This window comes from Barbus barbus, assembly GCF_936440315.1.
Source record: "Barbus barbus genome assembly, chromosome: 30".
In the NCBI taxonomy this organism is placed as follows: domain Eukaryota; kingdom Metazoa; phylum Chordata; class Actinopteri; order Cypriniformes; family Cyprinidae; genus Barbus; species Barbus barbus.
In genome coordinates this window covers 29,274,591-29,301,857 of record NC_136758.1, presented here as the reverse complement: position 1 = coordinate 29,301,857, position 27,267 = coordinate 29,274,591, and the positions used below count along the sequence as shown (strand labels likewise).

The following is a 27,267-nucleotide window of genomic DNA, read 5'->3' as shown; positions in this document are numbered from 1 at the left end:
TGTTTTGTGTGATGATCACAGTGCAGTATGAGATGGTGAAATGATGGTGTGATGGTAAGAGTTTCTCTTGCAGCTCGTCAAACTAACGCTCAGTCGCTCTCATCAGATCATCATATGAATGTGTGTGAGAGAGACTTACTGGAGCCTTCCTCCGTCACCATCCCCAAACCCTCTGCCTTATTCTGTCGCTCGAATGCGTTCAGATCCAGAACACTGCACAAACACAATCAGCACACACACAGACTTCTGTAAGTCGCTTTGAATCTGCTAAATGCATACATGTAAACAACACTAAATCACATTCATTGACGACATTTACATGCACATCAATATTCCAACATTAATCTGAATTTGGCCATATTCAGGTCAAGTAAACGTCACAATCTGATTGCACCGTTCATTTAAACGCAGTATTCTGATTGACCCAAATTCCTTGGAGAATAAGCCTGTTTTAATGGGAAATGTGTTGCATTGAAACACCTTATTCAGAAAATCCACTGAACACAAATATATGCACATGCTCAGACCACAAGGAATTATGGGTGCTAACGGACTAGGTATTTAGGAACAGCAACTCAGGCTAAATGCATCTCTGGAGTGACAAGACGACTTATTTTTATACCAAATTATAAAAAAACCCCCATCAATATTAACGATTATGATTGTTGTTAAAGACTGTCGGACCCTTTCAATTTGGTGTCAGTGTTGTCGGGCATTTTCAAAGGTGAGAAATGTTGGTGTCCTAATTAAATTATTAATTAGAAATTAACAGTGAAGCTGTAATCAAACTACAAGATGAGCAAATACATACTAACAGCAGCATCTGAAATCTCCCGGGAAATCATTTTTAAATAAAAACAATACAAATAAAATAATAATTAATGAAATCATAATTAAAATATATAATTTAAACATTTAAATAATTAAAATAAAACATTTACTAATAATTAAATACAATAAAATTAAAAGTCCTTTTAAAATAAAAAAAACTATACAAATAAAACAGTAATTCATTAAATCATACAAATTTACAATATGTAACTTTAAAATTAAAATCAGAATAAAACAATTAAATAAACTGTTTTAAATTAAAATCAATAATTTTTAAATACAAACAATTCAAATAAAACAGTGCCTGTGTAGATCAGCAGACTTGCAACAACTACTTACTTAGGAATATACCCATGTATATATGTACACATGCATCATATTCAGAATATGACTGAAACCTGAATATAGGGTTGAAAATGTAATTTGATGTGCATAAAACACTAGTGAGAGACTCAGCGATCACCTGCACGACTGCATCAGTCCTGACAGACTCTTGAAGAAACCCACATCTCGCTTCTCCTTCAGATAGTCCAGCATTTTCTGTGCCGTAGAAATGATTCTCAATCACTCGTGTGATTCGCCAGTGAAACAACACCTGAATAAATGCATTGTGATGGTGTTTCACCTGCTGGACTGTGATGTTTCCGCCATTGAGAATGGAGATGCCGAGCTTGAGCGTGAAGGTGACCATCAGACCCAAACAACCTGAAACACGATCGAACGCACACTCGGTGATGATGATCGCTCAGAGCCTGTGTGTGTGTGTGTGTGTGTGCGCACCTTTACTAGCACTGATCATCTGTAAGACCATCTCTGCTGCTCCTCTGTCATGGAGTCGGGCCTGCTGGTACAGAGTCTTCTGCTTCTCCATCTCCTTCTCCTGATCTCTCACACACACACACACACACACATCAGGTTCTGAAAGTCTCCACATTTGTTCGGATCTAAGTGTCATATTTATCTCTGCTCACCTCAAATGTTTTCTCTTTTTCTTCCTCATCCTCTTCCTCATTTTCAGCACAGCTCTACAGATGAAGAACAGCATCACGTCACAATTAAATGCGTTTATCACACACGTGTCTCAGTATGATTGTGATTGGTCACTGTTATTGGATACATTGCTTATTTCTAGCTGTATTCAGTTAATTATTTATCATGATCTGTCAGTCAGTTAGTCGACACTGATCCACCTATTCCAAAATGCACTGATGTTATTAATTGTATGCTATTTCATGTATATCAATTGATATAGCATATTATTTAATATATATTAATTGATTATATTGTGTATGAATTGATTCATTTGATCATCGAGTAAGCGGGACAGATTGATAATCTCGTGATGCAATGACACACACACCTTTGCCATCATGTCTGCGTATGCGATGTACAGCTGATCCTCCTCTAGAGAACTGAAACCAGAACACATTAAATATCACGCATCAAACCAAAAGATCACTACATTCATCATGACAGAAGAACTAAAGATCCTGTTCTCCAGCTCAGACGAGACTCGGGTGTGTGTGTAGGGGTGTGTGTGTGTGTGTGTGTGAGAGAGAGAGCTAGAGTGTGCGAATGTATATGTGCATGTGAGTGTGTGCGCATGATTGTGTGTGAGAGTGTAAGCATGTGAACATGAGAGTGTGTGTGTTAGTGTGTGAGCATATGAGAGTGCAAGTCAGTGTGAGCGAGTGTGTGCGTGTGCATGTGAGAGTGAGTGAGCGAGCATTAGTGCGAGTGAGTGTGTGAGCGTGAGTGAGGGTGCATTAGTTTGTGTGTGTGTGTGTGTGTGTGTGTGTGTGTGTGAATGAGTGTGTGTGTGTGTGTGTGTGTGTGCGCGTGTGAGTGAGTGAGTGTGAGGGTGCATTAGTGTGAGTGAGTGTGTGAGCGTGAGTGAGGGTGCATTAGTGTGAGTGTGTGTGTGTGTGTGTGAATGAGTGTGTGTGTGTGTGTGTGTGTGTGCGCGTGTGAGTGAGTGAGTGTGAGGGTGCATTAGTGTGAGTGAGTGTGTGAGCGTGAGTGAGGGTGCATTAGTGTGAGTGTGTGTGTGCGAGCGTGTGAGTGAGTGTGAGGGTGCATTAGTGTGAGTGTGTGTGTGCGAGCGTGTGAGTGAGTGTGAGGGTGCATTAGTGTGAGTAAGTGTGTGAGCGTGAGTGAGGGCGCATTAGTGTGTGTGTGTGTATGTGTGTGTGAGTGAGTGAGTGTGTTTGTGTGTGTGTTTTCTGTCAGTGAGTGTGTGTGTGTGTGTTCACCTGCGTTCTACCAGTGTGTGTGTGTGTGTGTGTGTTCACCTGCGTTCTGTCAGTGAGTGTGTGTGTGTCTGTTCACCTGTGTTCTGTCAGTGAGAGTGTGTGTGTGTGTGTGTGTGTGTGTTCTGTCAGTGAGTGTGTGTGTGTGTGTGTGTGTGTTCACCTGCGTTTGTCAGTGAGAGTGTGTGTGTGTGTGTGTGTGTGTTCACCTGCATTCTATTAGTGAGTGTGCATTTGTGTGTGTGTGTGTGTGTGAGTGTGTGTGTGTGTTCACCTGCGTTCTGTCAGTGAGAGTGTGTGTGTGTGTGTGTGTGTTCACCTGCGTTTGTCAGTGAGAGTGTGTGTGTGTGTGTGTGTGTGTGTTCACCTGCATTCTATTAGTGAGTGTGCATTTGTGTGTGTGTGTGTGTGTGTGTGTGTGAGTGTTCACCTGCGTTCTGTCAGTGAGTGTATGTGTGTGTGTGTGTGTGTTCACCTGCGTTCTGTCAGTGTGTGTGTGTGTGTGTGTGTGTGTGTTCACCTGCATTCTATTAGTGAGTGTGCATTTGTGTGTGTGTGTGTGTGTGTTCACCTGCGTTCTGTCAGTGAGTGTATGTGTGTGTGTGTTCACCTGCGTTCTGTCAGTGTGTGTGTGTGTGTGTGTGTGTGTGTGTTCACCTGCGTTCTGTCAGTGCGTTGTGACTGAAGTGCAGGATGAGTTGATGAAGAGGGTCTGGCTGAGTGTCTGTGATCTCTTCCTCCTCTTCATCAGTCTTCGGCTGCGTCTTCTTCTCACACACACACACACACATGACACACTTCACTTATGTTCAATATCAGCTACAGAACCACAGTGATGATCCATCAGCATATCTCTCATGTCTCTCGCTGATCACCTGTCAGTGAATCCCCACTCATCTCAGCCTGTATCAGTGATGATCACTATATCTCTACATGTTACGATGACGTGCACAGAACACCATTACAGTAAAGTACTGTGGTGGTACCATGGTATAGTAAGGCTGTCAGACGGTGATACCATGGTACTTTGATATATACATGATTACACGGTACTTCAACATCATCATACCACAGTATATCGTTTCCCAAACAGGGGTTCATGAGCTGATGAAAACTATTAATTAATTAATTAATAAAAATGTACAATTAAAATTAAACAACAAAGAGTTTTATAAAAATATATATATATTTTAACTGCACATGTTTAGGATTTAATTATCAGTAAGTGTTTTATTTTTATTGTTTCAAAATCAAAATAATGTCAATCAAAATAAAACTAATTATGAATTCAATTATAAAATTAAAATAAGTAATTTTAAAATAAAAAAATAAAACTAAATGTTTTATTTTAAAATGGTTAATTTGCATACCATTTGCCATTTTTATTTAATAATTAGCGATTTGATTGTTTTTATTTTAAAATGTATTCATTTCATTCAAGAATCAAAATAAACATAAATTAAAAAAAGAAGATACAATGAAAATAAATAATTTAACTTTAAAAGCAATTCAAATAAAACACCTATTAAAAAATATAAAATATTTTATTTGTTTATTTGCATGTCATGTGACCATTGAGAGAACCTTGAACATGCAAATGTCTGATTAAAAAATTTAAATATTCACTTAAAATCTCAAAGGGACTTCAAGTAAATATTTTGGTCAAACGGGTTGCACTAGCACTAGTGTGGAATGACTGTCGGTACTGTCCTTCATGCAGTGAGAGTTAGTGATGATCAGCTGAGCTGCTCTCATAGATGAAGCATTAATACGCTGAACAGAACCAGCATGCATCAGTGCAGGAAATAAAGACCTGAACAGGAAGAGGAACCACCACAGTTTGACTCTCTGGAGCGTTTATGGATAGATTATTACACAAATTGCACTAAAATGCATTATTATATGCAATTTTGTATTATAAGTATGATCAGTGTGTTCACACTGACAATTAAAATATAAATGTGACCCTGGAGCACAAAACCAGTCATAAGTGTCAATTTTTCAAAATTGAGATTTATACATCATCTGAAGCTGAATAAATAATCTTTCCATTGATGTATGGTTTGTTATGATAGGACAATATTTGTCTGAGATACAACTATTTGAAAATCTGGAATCTGAGGGAGCAAAAAAATCTAAATATTGAGAAAATCTCCTTTAAAGTTGTTCAAATGAAGCTCTTAGCAATGCATATTACTAATCAAAAATGAAGTTTTGATATATTTACGGTAGGAAATTTACTAAATATCTTCATGGAACATGATCTTAATATCCTAATGATTTTTGGCATAAAAGAAAAATTTATAATTTTGACCCATACAATGTTGTCACGAATCCTGGCCATGAACTTCCATTCGTTCACCACCAGAGGTCACCCGCTCACCACATGGACTATTGCACTACTTTACTTACTTTTGTCATTTAGCAGACTTTTTTTCAAGAAAAAGTAACTAAAACTAAAAGTTAACACTCTATACACACCCATTTAAGAAAATACAGAAATGAAATAAAATTGACAAATGCATACAACAACATTTCAATAGTAAACATATAATGGAAAAAAATAAAAATAAAATAAAAATAAAAAGCAATACTTTGCTTAAAAGCACTACACTACACTACTGGCACTTCACCATTGGACTACAGTTCCCATGATCCATTGCACTGACGACACACACAGCTGATTTCACTGATCACACAATCACACATGCTTTATAAGCCTTGCACTTCCTCTCTGCCATGGCCGAGTATTGTATAGCGCATATCCTAGCGATAGCTACTCTACGGAGCCGCTCAGTTATCATAGCCTTGCGTTTTGATATCTGGCCGTGTTTCCTGGATTAACCCTTTGCCTTACCGTTCGGACTCTGTTTGCACCTCGTTTGGATTATTGCTTGTGTACCTGGATTATCGCTCTGCTTTGCCCTGTTGGATATTGTTCACTGATCATCGACCCACGCTTGCCCTAGGATCTCTCTCGTGTCTTGCCCGTGCCATATCTGTTTGCCTGTGTATTGACTATGTTTATAAATAAGTTTGCACATGGATCTGCACGTTTCACGTCTCGTTCGCCCCGTTACAAATGTATTGTTGTCTATTGCTACAAACATACCTGTGCTACTGATGACTGCTTTTGTGCTCCAGGGACACATATATTAGATGAAAAAAAAGTAAACTTTTACAGTAAGTTGCATTTAAATATTTATTACATTATATATATATATATATATATATATATATATATATATATATTATACATTAAAAATGTACTAATAATACTAAATGTACTAATAAAAAAAACTATTAAAAATGGCAAAAGCACATAACTAAATTACTAAAAACTAAATTAAATAAAAATAAAAGCCAATTGCAATATTTAAAAAAAAAAAGTTATAATACTACATAAATAATTCTAAAAATAAAACACCTGGATGATACCCTGAACTGAACCGAGTGACCAGAAAAGAAAAGTGTGCAAATGTAAAATTAACAAATTAAAATAAAACAATTACTTAAAAATTGCAAAATGAAAATGTAGATTTATTTATATTTTACATTAATTATTAGCGTTTTATTTTGATTGTCTATTTTAATTTTACATTTTTAATTACTTGTTTTAGCTTGACTGTTTTTATTTTAAAATTATTTAATCAAAATAAAGAAATTAATTAAATAACTAAAAGCATGAAAATAAATAATTTTAAAATAAAAACAATCAAACCACTTACTAAAAAAGTTAAGTAATCAGTGCATGTCTACTATACGTTTATTGAGTCGTCTTTTAGGCTTCAGTGTGGAAACCAGCGGCTCGGCTCAGAGCAGATCACCCATCATTACTTACTGCCAGATCCTGCACTAGCTTCTCCTCAAACGAGTACATCTCTGCCTCGATCCAGAGCCGCTGGTAGCCCGTGAGGAACAGGTTAATAGAGCGATGCCTGGGACGGGAGGAGGAGAGAGCAGACACGGTTAGCAGGGAGCGGCCTGGGACGCTGGAAGGGCCGGAGGGTTAGTAAGTCAGTTAGTTAGTTAGGTAGTTAGTTAGTTAGTTAGGAGACTGCTCATCCAAACCATGGCTCAGGAAGGGGAGTTTGAGAGAGAACGCGAGCGTTTTCTGAGCGTTACGTTACCGTCAGCACAGCCAGCAGACCGTCACGGTCACAACTCGCCTGAATTCTGCCCAGCCAACAGTGACGGTATGAATTCAGGAAGTAATTATTAATTTTGTACCTGAGAACAGGGACGTGATGAGGAGAGGAAACAAGAGACAATAAAAGCACATCCTACAAATCAAACTACACCATTAGACTACAGACTGGAAAAATCATTCAGTTCTTCAGTTTAGAGTTACAGAGCACATAAAACAACTGAAAAAAATTTAATAAAAATGTTTTATTTTTTTATTTTTAACAATATACATTTTTTAACAATTAAATTACAATATATGTGACCCTGGACCACAGAACCAGTCATAAGGGTAATTTTTTTCGAAATTGAGATTTATGCATCATCTGAAGCTGAATAAATAATCTCTCCATTGATGTATGGTTTGTTATGATAGGACAATATTTGTCTGAGATACAACTATCTGAAAATCTGGAATCTGAGGGAGCAAAAAAATCTAAATATTGAGAAAATCTCCTTTAAAGTTGTTCAAATGAAGTTCTTAGCAATGCATATTACTAATCAAAAATGAAGTTTTGATATATTTACAGTAGGAAATTTACTAAATATCTTCATGGAACATGATCTTTACTTAATATCCTAATGATTTTTGGCATAAAAGAGAAATGTATAATTGTGATCCATACAATGTATTGTTGTCTATTGCTACAGATATACCTGTGTTACTCATGACTGCTTCTGTGCTGCAGGGACATATATGCTTTCACACATAGACACACACACGCACAGATGTTCAGCCTCTGCTCATGGTTTGGGTCTCAAAGTGATGAACAATTATAATTAAGTGTGTCATAACGACAGAAGACAGTTATAAACAGACACAGACGTGTTACCTGGGCAGGTTGTAGAGCGGCGCCATTCTGAAACACGCCACAACGGCTCGCTTCCGCTGCTTAGACAACAACTTCTGCCAAACACACTTCTTAGAGCGCAACGGCTGCTCAACCTGAACACACACACACACACACACACACACACACACAGAGACAGTGTTGAGTTCATTCTGAGATACTACACTAGTAAATAAAAACCAAATACTGTATCTGTATATTGGTACGCCACTGGTGCAGCTGCTGTGGATGGTACAGAACGACACGTGGTTGATCAGCGAGTGTGTGTGTGTGTGTGTGTGTGTGTGTGTGTGTGTGATGTGACCTGCTCCAGGTGGAAGACGGCAGCTGAGATGCTCTGGATTCTCTCGATGCTCTGCTCCGGATCCGGAGTTTCCTCCGTCTTCACCATCACGTCCTTATACAGGTTCAGCTGCCACTGGACGGCCGGATCCGCAGACTGTGTGTGAACACAGAGACTCGATCATTAGTGACCGCTGACAGATGAGTGTGTGTGTGTGAGTGTGAGAGTGTGTGTGTGTGTGTGTGTGTGTGTGTGTGAGAGTGTGTGTGTGTGTGTGTGTGTGTGTGTGTGGACTGTCCAGGACTGACCTTCTCCTGCAGGTGGAGGTTCTGTCTGATATGCTCCTTCACCTCCTCATCTGTGTCCCTCTACAATCCAAACAAAACCATCAAATCATACACACAAAGATCGCTGACCTTTGACCCCTGACCCCCGTGACCCCTGTACCAGGCTGTATCGAGTCTTGGCCAGCAGGATGAGCTCCTGGTCTCCCGGAGTGCACATGTTCAGACCGATGGGCAGCATCTTCTTCAGCGCCGCCACGATCAGAGACGTCTGGACGGAGTAAAAGTCTCCGCGGCGCTTCTTATGCTTCCGCTCCTGATCCTGACCTCCAGCCTGATACACACACACACACACACACACCCCACAATAAAGAAATATATCAAAATCTGATCTGATAGACAAATAACCCTCCTCAGAGATTAAAGACATCTGAACAAAAGCTTCTGCTGTCTGATGATTATTCATAAATGAAGAAAACGCCAATACAAGACACACAGCAGCAGAAGAACTGACAAACACAGAGACCAGAGATGACCACATCTGACATTAGAGACACTACCACAACACGACAGATCCAGCACACACACACACACACACACACACACACGATCAAACCACCACCAGCTTTAACCACTGCACTGACTCACAAAACCACCAGAGTTCACATCAGTCGACCTCAAACAACTGCTGCTACTGATATAACTATTAGAAAGAGATGTTCACTGAAATAAAGCTGAAACCAAATATACTTTTTAGATGAAAAATGCACACTTGAACTTAAATGAAAATTAGAAATGTTGTGATTTTTCAGCTAAAAATTGCAATTGTGGTTTAATATGTAAAAAAACAAGAAAAAAAACTAATAATAATAATAATGTTACTTTTAGCACTTGTTACACGCTTTTGCTATTTTTATTAGTTTTTATATTTGTTTTCAATTTCAGGTTTTTTTTTTTTTATCTACTACGAATTAAATTAATTCAAAAATATAAAACAACAATAATTTTCAATTTAAAGTTTCAGTAATTTTATGTGCTTTTGTCAATAGATTTTATGCATTTCTTTTTAGCTTCATTATTATTATTACTACTACTAAATAACAAAAATATTAAATCAAAGAAATATTAAAAAATACCCAAAATCTAATGCAAATTACAAAAGGAACCAAAACGGTAACACTTTACAATAAGGTTCATTAGTTAACGACTTTAGTAAACATGAAGTAAGAATAAACAATACTTCAACAGCATTTATGAATCATAGTTAATGTTAATATCAGCATTTACTAATGCATTATTAAAATCAGGAGTTGTGTTTGTTAACATTAGTTAATGCACTAACATGAATAACAATGAACTGTATTTTTATTAACTAACATTAACAAAGATTAATAAATAGTGCAATAAATGCATTGTTCATTGTTTGTTCATGTCCGTTAATACATTAACTAATGTTAATAAATGACAGCTTACTGTAAAGTGTTACAGCATTTATTCATCTTAGTTCATGTCAATTTTAACATTTACAAATGCATTATTAAAATCAAATGTTGTGATTGTTAAAATTCGTTAATGCACAGTGAATTAGCATGAACTAACAATGAATGACTGTATTTTCATTAAATTAATAAATACAAAGATGAATAAATACTGTAATAAATGTATTGTTCATTCATGTTAGTTAATACCTTAGTGTAGTGTCACCCAACAAGAAAACTACTAAAATGTCAAATTAAAATGAAAATATAAAAATGTAAAACAACACTAATATTACGTTCCTCATGTTTAGAGACACAGAAGAGCTGCTTCGCTCGTTCTCTGATGAATCCTGACAGAACAAACACTCCAGACTCTCACAAAATCCAGAAGAAATCCAGAAATCATGCCCAAACAGCGCTACTGTATCTGTACCAGAGTAAGTGGCAGTAAAACTCTCATGCAGGTCGAGCACAAGAGCTGTGAGTGTAATGATCTGACCGAACATGACAGAAACACACGTGACCAGAGCTCATGCAGCTCACTGTACCTTGGGGAGGAATGACTGTGCATGAAGGAGAAAGACAGAACAAGAGTTAGAGAAGACATGCACACAGGAAATGCTCAAGAAAATATTCAATCATTAACCATGATTAACCAGATCAAAAGCACTGATTATCTGGGCAGAACTACTCAAATTCAGCCAATCCAGGACTCAGTTTGCTTCGAGACATTGGAGGAAGTAATATTTTCCATTTCCTGTGAGAGTTATTCAATGCATTCGGTTATAAATGTGTGTTTTATCATGAGTGACTGAATCAAAAGCTATATCAAAAATAATTATTAAATAAAAAAATATATATACAAAATGTAAAAAAAAACAAAAAAAAAACTTAAATCAATATAAAATTAAAATAAATTAAAAGCAAATAATTCCTGACCAAAATTAATTTTTAATATAAATACAATATAACATAAAACAATTAAAATATATTTTAAAAATGTCAAAATTCAAAATAAATAAAAATAAAAAACTGTTAAATCAAAATAAAAACTATTAAATAAATGTCAAACAATAAAAACAATAATAATTTATTCAATCATACATATCTAAAATTATAATTATTTTAAAATAAAAACAAATAAAAATAAAACACCTAATAAAATAAATGTCAAACTAAATAAAAAAGAAAAACAATCAAAATAAAATAATTAAAAATGCAAAATTTTAAATAAATAATTTTTAAAATAATCAAATAAAAAGCTAATAATTAAAGTAAAATTAAATTAAGTTCTGTTAATATAGCTTTACATTAATTAATACATGCATTTAGTGAATCTGAATATGTGTGACAGGTTTATGAGCTTTCATTTGTTCTCCTGTGAAAACAAACCCAACAGTGATGCTCTCGTGACGGAGGTTTAATGACGAGCATGTGAGGGAGTTCAGGTGTGATATTAGTAGTCAATGACAGCTTTAGTGTGTATTTATGAAGGGGAATGTGCAAAGAAAGATTAAAACGGTCAATCTGAAGCTCAAGCAACTCGTTTATCGATATCCTTCACGACAAACACTTCTGTAATCAGACGCACACTAGCGATCAAAAGTCCTGTGAAATGTAATGTTTCTGGAAGAAGCCTCTTCTGGCGGCATTTATTTGATAAAAAATACTGAAAAAAAATGTAAAATATTATTTGAATTCAAAACAGCTGTTTTCTATATGAATATCTGTTAAGATTTAATTGGTTGCTGTGATCAAAGCTGAATTTTCAGCATCATTCTGATATTTATTCACGTGACTGCAGCTGATCTGTGGGTAATTTGAGCTCGTTCTCACTCGTACCTTCGCCATCTTGGTTTTACTGTCACCGGTGAGGAACGAGAGGTTGTTGATCTCGTTCTGAACCACAAAGTTCTGCTCTTCCCTCTTGAAGTTCTGCAGAGAAACACAGACAGAAGCATCTGGTTATGAGAGCGATGCTGCTGTGACACTTTGTGCATCTGAATGATAATGCGATGCTCTCTGGACCTTGTGTGATTAAAATAACGCTTGTTTTAACGAGACCTCCATGATGTGATATTATAGCCTCATAAAGTGGCTCTTACGTGTGATTTACACCACAGGATGAAGATCTCTGCCACCATCCTGAAGAGCTCATTAGAATCCGCATCCGGCTCCTTTAGCCAGCGAGACCTGAGAGCACAGAACAGCAGATCAGAGATCAGATGCACTGCATGCAACGCAATGGATGCAGAGTTACAAACCGGGGTTTGAGAGCTGAAGAAAAAACTAATAAATAATTAAATCACATGTCAAATATGTCAATGTCAAATTAAACTCAATAAAAATGAAAAAATAAACAAACTATTAATTAAATCAATGTAAATAAAAATGATTTTAATAAACACTATCAAAATAAATAATCAATTAAATTTAAATAAATTAAAATAAATAAGCAAATCAAAATAGAAGACTAATAATTAAATTAAAATCATTTTAAAATTAACTATACTTTTTTAAAAATCATAATGTTAAATATATATATTTTTAAATAAAACACTAATAATTAATTCAATCACAAATATGTAAAATTACAATTAATAATTTTGAAATAAAAAGAAATCATCAAAATAAAACACTTAGTAATAAAAATGTAACATTAAAATAAATCAGTTTAAAAAAATAAACAATAATGTATAATAAAAAAGTTAAATATAAATCAAAATAAATAATTTAATCAAAAATATGTACAAATAAAATCAGGTTAAAATATGCAAATAATCCAAATAAAACTAATAATTTATTTCATCATATGTACAATTAAAATGATTAATAACAAATAATCAAAATAAAACATTTACTAATCATTTATATTTTAATTGATCATTTAAATAATAAATAAACTTTTTAATAAAAGGAAAAACTAAAATAATCTTAAAATAAACAAATCAAAATAAAACACTTAAAATGTACAATTAAAATAAACAATTGTAACAACAGTAAGAAAACAACAACTAATAATGAAATCAATATAAAATTTAAATAAATGATAATTTAATAAATACAATTTAAAGAATTAATTTTAAAAAATCCACTCGTAAAAATGTAAAATTAAAATAATGTAAATCATTTTACAAAAAGAGAAATTATTCTTTAAAATTATATATATATATATATATATATATATATGTGTGTGTGTGTGTGTGTGTGTGTGTGTGTGTGTGTGTGTGTGTATATATATATATATATATATATATATATATATATATATATATATATATATATATATATATATATATATATATATATATATATACACTCACACATGCATACACTGAACAAAATTACACAACACTTTTGTTTTTGCCCCCGTTTTTCAGGAGCTGAACTCAAAGATCTAAGACTTTTCTATGTACACAAAAGGCCTATTTCTCTCAAATATTGTTCACAAATCTGTCTAAATCTGTGTTAGTGAGCACTTCTCCTTTGCCGAGATGATCCATCCACCTCACAGGTGTGGCATATCAAGATGCTGATTAGACAGCATGATTATTGAACAGGTGTGCCTTAGGCTGGCCACAATAAAAGGCCACTTTAAAATGTACAGTTTTATCACACAGCACAATGCCACAGATGTCGCAAGTTTTGAGGGAGCGTGCAATTGGCATGCTGACTGCAGGAATGTCCACCAGAGCTGTTGCCCGTGAATTGAATGTTCATTTCTCTACCATAAGCCGTCTCCAAAGGCGTTTCAGAGAATTTGGCAGTACATCCAACCGGCCTCACAACCGCAGACCACGTGTAACCACACCAGCCCAGGACCTCCACATCCAGCATCTTCACCTCCAAGATCGTCTGAGACCAGCCACCCGGACAGCTGCTGCAACAATCGGTTTGCATAACCAAAGAATTTCTGTACAAACTGTCAGAAACCGTCTCAGGGAAGCTCATCTGCATGCTCATCATCCTCATCGGGGTCTCATTTTATTGATGGCATTTTGAATGCACAGAGATACCGTGACGAGATCCTGAGGCCCATTGTTGTGCCATTCATCCACGACCATCACCTCATGTTGCAGCATGATAATGCACGGCCCCATGTTGCAAGGATCTGTACACCACTCCTGGAAGCTGAAAACATCCCAGTTCTTGCATGACCAGCATACTCACCGGACATGTCACCCATTGAGCATGTTTGGGATGCTCTGGATCGGCGTATACGACAGCGTATTGTAGAATATCAGAGACTGAATCAGACAAATTTAAGATGCATCAGAACATTGAAACCTGAGGAGCTGGAATTCAGAGAGGCCCAAGGAAACAGGATGTCGTAAATCAGATTCCTAGCTCCAACTAGTCTGAAGCAAGCAAACTAACCAGCAAGCCTCCGTCACAGAACATCTTACAACCTTGAGACAAAAGAACACTTATTGATAATTCCAATTCAGGAAGGAGACTTTCAAATGTGTTGCAAGTATTCAAGACTGATGGTCACATGTAAACCTGTGATAGAAAATCACGAGCTACAGACTCTCTTGGGCAGGTCTTCCCCCACACATAGAAGACAAAGAACCCGACTGACATTCCTTGGTTCACAATGACTGTCTGCTTCCATATGCACCTAAAATCATCTTAAAAGACTTTCATTTTCAATTTTTAATGAAACTAATCATTTCTATGCATAACTGCATATTATGTATGTAACCCACACATTTGACTATCCTTGTTTTAATCACTCATTGTGTATTTCTTGCTTTTAATAAGTATTGAATAGCTTATGCCTTAAAGGGTAATATTCATGTTTGGTATGCATGAGTTTGAAAATTCATGCTTTAAATGTTTCTTCCAATCAACTCTTTGCCAAATGTATCATATTCTGGTTATAGAAAATCACATCCAAAATTATACTTTGCAAGAGTGTGTAAAATGCAGACCATGTGACTGATAACATGCTGATTTATGATGGAAGGAACACCCCTAGCTAAGATAATAGCCCATCTAATCGGTCAAGACGTCCAGATGGGACGGTCTGAAAGCCGAGTTTAAAAACTCAGGACACCATCAAACGCTCTCTTCTCTGTCCTTTTCTTCTCTTTTGCCACTGCGTTTTAACGCTGCTCTTTGAGCGTGCCAGCTGCAACCACAATTAGAAGAAAACCACCTAGTCTTGTTACATCCTTTTATTCTTATTCTTTTACTTTAGTTTATTTTCTTTCCGTGGAGTTTCGTGTTCTAATGCAAGTTTGCTGAAAAGTTCAGCTCCGACTGCACTCGCTTCAAACTTCAACCAGACCAACTCCGCATCCTCAGCCAATGCCCAAGACCTCACTTCAAAGACTACTGAACTCTCAACCAATCAGACACTTCGGGGAACCCCCTTTCTGCAAGGACGAGACAAAAGGGATTCCCTTAGCAAAGCAAACAAGTACCTCCAGGTTCTAACTGAATCGGTGCAGTTAATATAAATTTTAGCTTCATTGAGAAACTCAAAGCGAGGGTTAAATAAGTGATTGATGGTTGTTCAGGTCTATGCAATTGAACATATTGCTGTAAACTTGGGATTTCACATTTCCATTCTCTTAAACTCATCCTTTCATCACTTTCTCTCTTTCAGCAACATGTGAATGTGTGAATGCTTGTGTTCATGTGTTAGATTAGTTTATGTCTTAGGTTTATATAAATAAAATCTGATTTATATTGAAAAGAGAAGTATCTTGTGCGCACAAGTTAATGTCTTAATCTGCCGATCTTGTTACTGTGCTATTAAATAGTGTTTTCACTATATTACAGATTTTAATATCCAGTGCAGAGTTTGTTATATGGCTCGTTCAGTGAATCGCCGTAACACTGATTCTGTTCAAATCCCTATAAAATCATAAATGATTCCCTTTGAGCTAAATTAAACTATTTCTTTAAATTACATATTAATATTATTTTTTTATTACGTTACAGTGTTCTAGTTCCTGCCAATATCCAGCAACTTCACACAGCCATTGAAGAGGAGAGGACAACCTGATCAACTCTATGCAAAGGAGAGGTGTTGCACTACGTGAGGAAAATGGTCACACCAGACACTGACTGGTTTTCAGACCCCCCCGGACCCCCCAATACAGTAAAACTGCACATTTTAGAGTGGCCTTTTATTGTGGCCAGCCTAAGGCACACCTGTGCAATAATCATGCTGTCTAATCAGCATCTTGATATGCCACACCTGTGAGGTGGATGGATTATCTCGGCAAAGGAGAAGTGCTCACTAACACAGATTTAGACAGATTTGTGAACAATATTTGAGAGAAATAGGCCTTTTGTGTCCATAGAAAAAGTCTTAGATATTTAATGGGGGCAAAAACAAAAGTGTTGCACTTATAATTTTGTTCAGTGTATATATATATATATATATATATATATATATATATATATATATATATATATATATATATATATATATATATATATGCATGTATGTATAAAATGAAACAAAAGTCTTGATGTCATGATATGAGTGATTATGCACTGGCTCTGGTCACCTGTTGTTGTCCACGTAGCGGATGAGCATGGGGTAGAAGGCGTACAGATCTCTGCACAGCACTGCAAACTCATCCAGGATCAGAAGCTCCGCCTCCTGGGTGTCTCCTTTACCGTCAGCTTTCAGAAGCTCCTCCTCCATCACCACTTTCACCGTCTTCTTCTTCAGCTTCTCCAGCGTCGGCAAGAAGTGCGTCTTCAGCAGATCAGCGCGCGCCTTACTGATGATGGGCTGAGCGTACACTACACACACACACACACACACGTCACACTACAGCCCTGTTCATGCATGTGTGTGTGTGTGTGTAGTATGAATTAACAGCAGTCATGCAGCTTTATTTCACACACAGGTTTTCATCTACTATATAGCAGAAGCAGGCATATCAGGACGCAGAGAAATTATTTAGTATTCATGAACAGGATTAGTTTGATCAAAAATAGTGTTTTACGTAGTATGCCATGTCTGAATGTCTGTAATGCATTAGATGACTAAAGAAATAATGTAATCATTTTTGTTAAAGTTCTAGTACTTTTATTTTTAAGTATGTTTATATAGTTTTTATTAAATAATAATGTAATAAATGATTTTTGAGTTCATGACAATGTTATTTAGAGAGACTATTATAATATTTTGATTTTTTTTTTTAATTTTCCATTTTCATTTAAAAACTTTAGTACTTTGTCATTTTTAATATTTTATTTAATTTTTTTAAATGTCAATGCATTTTTTATTAAATAATAATGTTATCTTTCTGAAACATTTAAAAATAAAAATGAATTCAAAACTAATAGAACACAGTTGTCATGACAGAAATATTTTTAAAACATGTCTTATATAAGTTCTATTTAATTAAATGTAATGATTTTTTGAATTCATTACTTATTTTGAGATACTATTCTAGTTTTTATTAATATTTTGAATTTATTAAAAATATTTCCATTTTAATTTTTAAGTTTTAGTACTTTTGTTGTGGGGTTTTTTTGCCATTTTTTTTTCAATGTCTATACAGTACTTTGTTTAGTTTTTTCAGTTTAGGTTTTAATTATTTTAGTACTTCAAATTGAGAAATGTTGGCAACTGGCTGAAATAAAATAAGTTTAAGTTTGTGACGGAGCTGCTGATGCATTATGGGAGATTGATGGATCACCTGCGATGCGCTTCATCCAGGAGGCCTCGTCGATGCCCAGGTTGCTGTTGAGGATCTTGAGGATGTTCCCGAGGATGAGGCTGAGGTGTTCGGAGGTGACGGTGGTGCTGCAGACGGATGCGGGCCGGTTCTCCGGTCCTCGCTCCCACCAGTACGACAGGTAATTACACAGCATGGGCAGCACCACCTCGATGACATGCGGCATCTCCGTGTAACGAGCGCCCGACTCGGCCATATCGTTAATGTCCTTCATCAGACCATCCAAACGAGGCATTTCAGGACACACCTCCTCCACCGACTCCGGCAGCCCTACGACTGAACACACACACAAACCACTCAAACACACACTATCCACACAATATCCAACATAATTCATACAGTTTAAGACCATTCAGATTATGATGACAATTAAGCAAATGTTCCCTATAAATGCACATTATTGTAATGCAAAATAAACATTTCTACTTTGTACATTTAAAAGTATTTGCTGTGTTGCATTTAATTTATGTTAATATTAAAGAAATCAAGATCTCTAATCAAGATTAATGTTAACTAAAATAACATTAACTGATAAAAAAAGAAAAAAAAGAAAATGTATTTAATATTTTAATTTATTAAATTAATAATTTAAAGTTGAAGTACTAAAATAACTAAAATTACAAATACAAACTAAACTTTAATAAAAACTATATAGACGCATGTTTAAAAAAAAAAAAAAAGTAATACCATTACAAAAAACACAACAAAAATTACTAAAACTTTGAAATGAAAAAAAACAAAAACATTCTAAATATTTACGGCAAACTATAATAGTATATCAATACAACTAACATGAAACTGAATGATAATAAGATTTTATTTTGCATTACAATGAGACATTTGGAGAAAATATATTTGACTGTGATTGTAATCAATAGAAATGATACAATATTATATATTGTTGTAAATACATTGTTGTCATTGAGTGAACCCTAGTGAGTGCAGACCGTCAGAGGAGTGTGTTACTCACGGACTCGTTCTCGAGACGTCTTGGTGTTGAAGACGGAGCAGGGGTTGTGTGTGTTGAGCTTCGGCTCCAGAAACGCCACGGGCATCGCACCGGCTAGAGTCGCTAAACACTCACCCAGCGCTGGCAGCTGCCTGAGACACACACACACACACACACACACACACGTTGGTTTTTGTGGTTTATGGGGACTCTCCATAGGCGTAATGGTTTTTATACTGAACAAACTGTGTGTGCTATTGCCCTACACCAACCCTACACCTAAACTTAGCCCTCACAGGAGACTTTGTGCATTTTTAGATTTTCAAAAAAACACCATTTAGTATGTTTTTTAAGCCTTTTGAATTACGGGGACATAGGCAGTGTCCTCATAAACCACCTTCATATTGTAATACCTCTGTCATACCCATGTCATTATACACATTTGTGTCCTCATAAACCACATAAACATGCACACACACACACACACACACACACACACGCACACACAGACACTCTCTCCCTCACACACACTCACACACACACAGACACACACTCTCTCTCTCTCTCTCACACACACACACACACAGAGACACACACTCTCTCTCTCTCTCTCACACACACACAGAGACACACACACTCACACACACACAGAGACACACACTCTCTCTCTCTCTCTCACACCCACACAGAGACACACACTCTCTCTCACACACACACACACACACACACACAGACGTATGATAACACACACAAACACACACACACACAGACATTCTCTCTCTCACACTCACACACACACAGACACACTCTCTCTCTCTCTCTCTCACACTCACACCCACACAGAGACACACACTCTCTCTCACACACACACACACACACAGACGTATGATAACACACACAAACACACACACACACACACAGACATTCTCTCTCTCACACTCACACACACACAGAGACACACTCTCTCTCTCTCTCTCTCTCTCACACACACACAGAGACACACACTATCTCTCTCTCTCACACACACACACACACACTCTCTCTCTCTCTCTCACACACACACACACACACTTGTGTAAGAGCGTGTCAAACGTGTTGCCCCCATTGAATCAGTGCTCCTGTGCGCTCACCTCTCCACATAGATGTTCTTCCCCGTCCCCAGCGAGTATAAACTGGTCAGGATTCGATAACACGACACCTGCACATCATCCACTGACAAAACACCACCAAACATAAAGCATTATATAGTTCATATTGTTTAACCCTTAAACACCTAGAACATGTTTGGGGCACCTGACACGCCTGTACTTTTCTTTATTTTTTTTCAAAACTATTCTACATTTACATTTATTCATTTAGCTGACGCTTTTATCCAAAGCGACTTACAATTGCTATATATGTCAGAGGTCGCACGCCTCTGGAGCAACTAGGGGTAAGTGTCTTGCTCAGGGACACATTGGTGTCTCACAGTGGATTCGAACCCGGGTCTCTCACACCAAAGGCATGTGTCTTATCCACTGCGCCATCACCACCCGCATTCTATCCAAGTGTCATATATCATTATAAACAGGAGAACTTGAAGTTTCAGTCGAGCTAATTTAATCCTCTGGGGTCTGAGGTGATTTTGGGGCCCTTGAGATGTGTTGACATGCCCTGATATTTGTGCTTATTTCAGCTACTTATAACATACTATTGACCAACATGTATATTTTTGTATTCAGCACAAACTGTGCTACAATAATATGTGACCAAGATGGATGTACATGTTTGCAATTTTTAGAAAAAAAATATTATGCGTGGTTAGTAAGTTTTGGGGGAAAAATGTAGCTGAAATAAGGCCATAAAAGCCACACTAAATCGTCCTGAATAAGACTTTTGAGTAATCAGTCTTCTAGGCTAGAATATTTACTTCACAATTATGTGAAAATCATTCAGCTTACTCATTCACAGAAAACAATATATTGATTTAAATTGTTAAAGACATGTTTTGTGATCGAAAGCCAATATGTGAGGGAGTGGTAATAGCCTTGAATATTAAGTGACTTTCACCTGAGAGACAACGGGCCCTCCGCTAAAGACTGATAATGGCCCATCAGTGTGACTGTGACTGAGGCAGGTAACACAGTGTGAGGAGACTGAAGAAATGGGGCTTTTAAATTATTTGTATTTTATTTACAACACAGTATAATCAAAACATACATAATGAAGGTCAAAGACACATTATTGTGTCCCAATTTGATTGAATTTGCCAGAATTAGGAAAACACAAGCAACAATTGTATTACTGTGTATTCAAACTGAAATGTTGACTCATATATACTCATAGACTCATTTTTTTTCTTCTTCTTTAGAAAGTTGTATTTGGGTGTTTTACACTTCCAAATAAAATGTTGTCTACATATAACATTCCCCAAGCAAGTTATATCTATTTATCACAATATCACTATAGGTGCTTTTCAGAGAAAAACAGGTCTATTTAGTTCACAATATAGACATACAAACACAAATATACACGCTGACATTAAATGTGTGCTGTTTTTGTGTTGTCTGACTCACGGAGCAGGTCGGATCCGAACTGGTGTTCGGTGATGTGCTCGAACAGAGCGGTGAGGATGGGCAGCAGAGCCACGGTGGTGTAGTTGATGTTCTGCGAGACGCCCTTCATCTGACTGCGTGAGTGTGTGAACTTCCCCAGTTTCAGGTTCTCCAGGGTCTTCTCCAGATCTTCAGCCGCGTTCTCAAAGAACGTCCTCAGACCGGCTTTGACCAGCTCCGATCCGGACTTCATCACGGTCCTGAGAGAGAAACCGTCCTTCAGCATCATCTCAGTCACACACCACAGCGGACGTCTGATCTGCTTCATCGCATTAATTAACCCGCAGGAAGAGATGCATAAAAAAATTCTAAAAACTGCATTGCTTTTAGTGAGGGAACGAAACTTTGCAAATGATTTAAGACCCTCAAAATAAACAATTTTTTTTTTTCAGATTTTTACAATTATTATAAAGAGATATAAGACATATTTGTGTTCGGGTCATTTTGACCCGGATGTGTATGGAGCGCCAATAGTGTCAAAAATACTTTCTGAAAAATTATCTGTGGAGTTATATTAGTGTTAAAAAACTTTAGTCATCTATATGCCAAAAAATGTGTCATCCATTGATGAACCATTGTAGCATGAAAAATGTATCCCTTTTCATCTGAAAGTGAATGCTTATGCAAATAAAATTTATTTATTGTGTATGAAACTTTTAGAGTAATATTTAGTAGCGCGGTCAAATGACTAAATCACATCCAAAATAAAAGTTTGTTTACATATGTGTGTGTACTGTGTATATTTATTATGCATATATAAATACAAACACATGCATGTATATATTTAAGAAAAATGTGTTATGTTTATATATTAAATAAATTTATATAAAATATAAGTTATATTCATATAAATATATACAGTACATGTAAATACATGTATATATTTTCAAAATATATGCTGTATGTGTGTGTATTTATATATACATAATAAATATACACAGTACATATTACGTATTATGTAAACAAAAATGTATTTTGGATGCGATTACTCACGATTAATCGTTTGACAGCACTAATATTTAGGCTTTTGAAAAAAAATTCTGAGGACCGTTTCTGAGCTATCGTGATAATTCTCAGATTATATGTTCTTATGAATTTCAAACAATGATATATAAAAATAAAATTTCTCATCAATATAAAAAAATATATATATATATTTTGCATCAGTTTTTTGGGTCTGGTTCATGTGTAATTTGACAATTCATAGAATTTCTCAGTTTTTTAATTAATAAGGGATAAATGCGGTAATAACAGAGTAACATTCAAAACTTTTTTCCCATTCACTCAATGAGATGCAGCATGATTTTGGTAGAATAATATTAAGTCATCACTGTTTTATTAAATAAAGATTCTTTCCGGAATGTGAAAATAGTCTACAGATTGTGAAGGCATTATGAGGGTACTGAAGATACTGACAGGAAGTGAGGTCGTACCTGGTGTCCAAAGTGTGTGCGAGGATGTGCAGACAGCTGACCATAGTGGTGGAGTCAATTCCTGTAAACACACAGCAGAAACCACTGAGAACCAGCGACTCGATGAGCATCAGAGACCATCAGACAGACGCGGTGATCTTACCAAACAGAGAGATCCTGTGTCTAACCAGAGCGGCCAGCTTACAGAACAGACTACAGACCAGCAGAAGGCAGCAGGAAGTGAGGAGACAGCGGGAGGAAGGGAGAAACGCGAGCTTAGACAGGTGAGGAGAGAAGAAGCAGCTACAAAAACATCAATCATAAACCAGATAAACCAGCATGCGCTGTGAGCCGATTCATAAATCAGGTGTCACGAGCGAAGAGGTAAATCAACATGTTTCTGACTATGAGATCCATATTTCTATAATTATATGAGCCGCTCATCACCTGGTGACCATCTCCTTCTCTTTGTTCGACGCGTATCCGCTGCTGCTCAGGTTCTTAGTGGCCGACGACAGGAAGTAGAGCGAGTGGTTTTTAAAGTACTGGTCTATGAGGGGGAGGAGCACCTACAGGAAGTACAACAGGTGAACAGGAAATTAAACTCAGTATGGTTTTTATATATATAATTATTATTTTTAATTAATAATAATTCAACTTTAAATAAAATGTACAAATACGTATATTTAAATATATACGTAAATATGAAGCTTCACTTCAGCGCCAGGCGACTCAAGCGAGCGTGGAAAGCGGTACTGTACTCGGCGAGCGCTCTTCAATCGCACGCAACAGCACCGGCGCACGCTGTAGCCTTTATCATGTCATATCAAAGCGAGAAAGAAACGACGTGCATGCAATGTCGTGGTCCGTTAAGTCATGAAGGCGATTAAAGCTGCCTTAAAACTGTGCGTGCATGTATTATATTTTATATATGAGTCACATTTAAGAACATGTCTCTGAAAGAATAAATATTAAAATTGATAGCTCTCAATTATACTGTAAAGTTGAATGGCTATAGTCAATGGTTAAATATTAGGAAAAAAAGAGCAATCTTATCGAGGCATCAGTAGTATGGTATCAGTGATACTGGCCTTTAGGTCTTAAATAAAGATGCCTTTAAACAAATATTAAAAAATATACCATCCTACATTAATTTGAAGATTAAATATGAAATTATTGCAATATAAAAGTATATTTAAAAATGTTAATGTTAGGTGGAAATTTCAGAAAAAACATGCGATTACTTTTTATTTAATCGATTGACAGTATTAATATATATAAAAATGTAAGATCATATATAATATAATTCAGTTTAAAAACTAATAATATTAATATAATAATAACTTGTATAACTATAAAATTAATATAATTAAGTTGTTCAATGTATAATATAATATAAAAGCATAAAATGTAATATCATTAAATTTAAATAAATTATATTAAATTAAATACATTTAAAATTATATGAAATATATAAATGTATACCTTAAAATAATAAATAAATAAGTGTATGTGTGTGTGTTTGTAATTAAATTTACATTACATCTGTATCTCATAAACATTCAGTATGTAGAGATCATTCTCAAACCTTAGCAAAGAACTTGATTTCCTGTTCATGCGGCGATCTGTCGTTCTTTCCGCTGCTCGCCATCGCCTCTGAAATGAGTGAGAGTGTGAAGGTTAATTCATGAATCTGTGACAGAACGAGCGTCTCTGTCCCCCGCGAGAAATGCTTTCACTAACCAAGATGAGCGATGAACTCTTGCGCAGAGTCCACGTACTTCAGCAGCTTCTTCAGGAAGCGGAAGGCGAAGCGTTTCTCCATCGAGGACGAGTCCTGCTCCATGTCCTTCAGACCCCTGAAACACAGCAGCGGCCGCGGGGTTAAGCCCTGTTCACACCAACAACCATAACTATAAAGATAACGATATTAGCATCCACATCAGCGGACAATATCGTCTGTTTATTCTAAGAGCACACTCGTCTGCCGCTTGAAATTCTCCAGCTCGTTACGGCAGGATGGATTCTGACTGGGTGTCAATATTTGTATCGTTCATCAGCTGGAAAAGAATCGTTCTGAAAGTGATTCCAACGATATTGTTTCTCTGTGCCTTTGTTATAGCTGTGGTGTGGTCTCTGCTATTCTTTAATATTGAGAAAGATTTTTAGAACTATATCACACACACACACACACACATACATACACATATATATATAGATAGATATATGTGTGTGTGTGTGTATGTGCTTTTAAACACATCTCTTCCATCTTTATTTGACCCTCTAACTCTAGCACTCTTCATTCTAATTCTATTCTTCAAAAAAACCTGGCCACTTTTAGACTTACACTCTATTCATTTACTAACTGCTTGTTTTCTTTTAAAAAACACTAGCTTCTCTATTCTTTTTGTATTCTATCTATTTGTTTTCTTTTTATTTATTATACAATTAACAACAAACAAGGCCTCTAACACTCGCTTGCTCTATTCTTTTTCTATTCTATCGGTTTTCTTTTTATTTATTATATAATTTAAAAAAACCTTGCTAGTGTACTGCGTTAAGCTAACAGACTTGTTATAGCACTTGCACATCATTCCTCTTTTGTTGATTTTGATTGCTTCCATTGTCCTCATTTGTAAGTCGCGGTGGATAAAAGTGTCTGCTAAATGACTAAATGTAATGTAAATCTTTATAGTTATTAGAGATGCTCCGATCCGATACTCAATATCGGTATCGGCCCCGATACTGGCATTTTCTGTCTGACTGGGTATCGGTCAGATGAGGACAATCCAAATCTGATATTGTGCGTATACTATTGTTATTGTAAACCCCCACGAAAGCCACAAAAACATTATAAAGCACCACCAAGTTTTTGTGCACTATATTCCAAGTGTTCTGAAGCCGTCCATTGTTCAGTGTGAGGTACAGATGAATATTTAAGTCAAGTTCACGTAAACTCTTCAGTTGTCTTTCATCCTCTATTCAGCATTCAAACTGCGTGTCATGTCCGGATACGACAGTCAAGATGATAAAACGCTCTTCAAGAGCGCACAGTAACTGAAGTTTAAAACTGTTAAAAGAAAAGGCTCAAACTATCGCACAGATTTAATACACTATGCATCAGTATCTCTTCTCTTTGTGCTTTGAGCTTCTCTATGCCTGTGCTCTGTGACTCTGTGTTGCTTCAAGCGCATCATTCTGTGTATAAGCGCTTTACGTCGCTCTGTATTGGAGCCTTTCATATTATAAATACTTTTGCACAATGAAAGATTATTAATAGTCTTTCTTGTTCTGTCCTGTGTTGCTGCCTTCATTACTGTACTATTCAGACATCTTTTAATTTTATAGTATATATTTATATAAATTAGTGCTGTAAAAAATAGCGCGTTAACACAGGTGATTAATTTTTTTAATTATTTAATGCCGTTAACGCAGGGTTGGCCACCCCACTCATAACTGCTAATTCTGTCTCTTTTTTCTTGACAAGAAGTGCATTTATTCAGTTGCAGAACGCCTTTACGAGCACATCAAACAGGAGACGTTTCAGACGCACTTCAACTTCACTTCAGCATCAGGCACGACTCAAACGAGCACGGAAACGGTACTGTACTCGCAGCGCATGCTCTTCAATACACGGACAAAGGTGCCGGCGCGCACATAGCCTGTATCATTTCATATCAAGTCGTGAAACTAAGAGCATGCATTGTCGTGATCAGTTAAGTCATGAAGTTAGCAAAAAGGCGATTAAAGCTGCCATAAAACTGTGCGTGCATGTAATACGTTATATATGAGTTACATTAAGAACATGTGTCTGAAATGGTTTTCAAACTGTCCTGGAGCAGCCCAGCACTGTCTCCCTCATCTAACACGCCCGATTCACCTCGTCAGCTCATTAGAAGAGACTGAAATGGGTCAGAAAAGGAAAGAGAGTTGAGAGAAAATACGATGCGTGTCAGATCCACGTCACGTTCAGCAGCGACAGCTCTTAAAGAAATAGAAGCCAAAACAACCTAATAACCAGCTGCTGTGATGTCTGTTCATCAAGAATAAAAGAAAAAAAGAGGAAATCAATAACTTTATAGTTTTAAGTATTCATCTGTATTTAGTTTAGATTTTAGTGTTTGATAACTTTATTCAATTTCTGTATATTTCTGCTGAGGGGCACAGGTAGATAAATATGACATTTATGGGTTTATGTGAAGATTGTTTAAGTTCACTTCAATTAGAAGTTATTTTTAAAGTCTAATAAATGTTAAAATTGATAGCTTTTAATTATAATGTAAAGTTGAATAGCTATAGTCAATGGTTAAATATTAGGGGGGAAACATTTTTATAGGGAAATCAGTATTAATTGATATCAGTGATACTGGCCTTCAGTCATAAAAAAGATGCCATTAAACAAATATTAAAAATATCTTTATGTTGTTCATACATTAATT

The 27,267-nt window shown here is 36.2% G+C and overlaps 1 protein-coding gene across 1 annotated transcript in view; it reads right to left on the bottom strand.

The window, feature by feature from the left end:
* Positions 1–27,267, bottom strand: part of LOC306850645 (ryanodine receptor 3) — a 174,514-nt gene that overhangs the window by 32,362 nt on the left and 114,885 nt on the right. Inside the window, 26 exon segments of the mRNA XM_079386378.1 lie at positions 140–213; positions 1,295–1,371; positions 1,457–1,536; positions 1,612–1,711; positions 1,803–1,856; positions 2,192–2,243; positions 3,738–3,847; positions 6,922–7,018; positions 8,099–8,211; positions 8,421–8,555; positions 8,708–8,767; positions 8,847–9,017; positions 10,710–10,724; positions 12,004–12,107; positions 12,110–12,140; positions 12,267–12,354; positions 16,689–16,929; positions 17,835–18,149; positions 18,844–18,974; positions 19,953–20,034; positions 21,378–21,616; positions 22,850–22,910; positions 22,992–23,041; positions 23,276–23,397; positions 24,417–24,484; positions 24,572–24,687. Of these exon segments, the coding sequence (XP_079242504.1) occupies positions 140–213; positions 1,295–1,371; positions 1,457–1,536; positions 1,612–1,711; positions 1,803–1,856; positions 2,192–2,243; positions 3,738–3,847; positions 6,922–7,018; positions 8,099–8,211; positions 8,421–8,555; positions 8,708–8,767; positions 8,847–9,017; positions 10,710–10,724; positions 12,004–12,107; positions 12,110–12,140; positions 12,267–12,354; positions 16,689–16,929; positions 17,835–18,149; positions 18,844–18,974; positions 19,953–20,034; positions 21,378–21,616; positions 22,850–22,910; positions 22,992–23,041; positions 23,276–23,397; positions 24,417–24,484; positions 24,572–24,687 (2,786 nt within the window).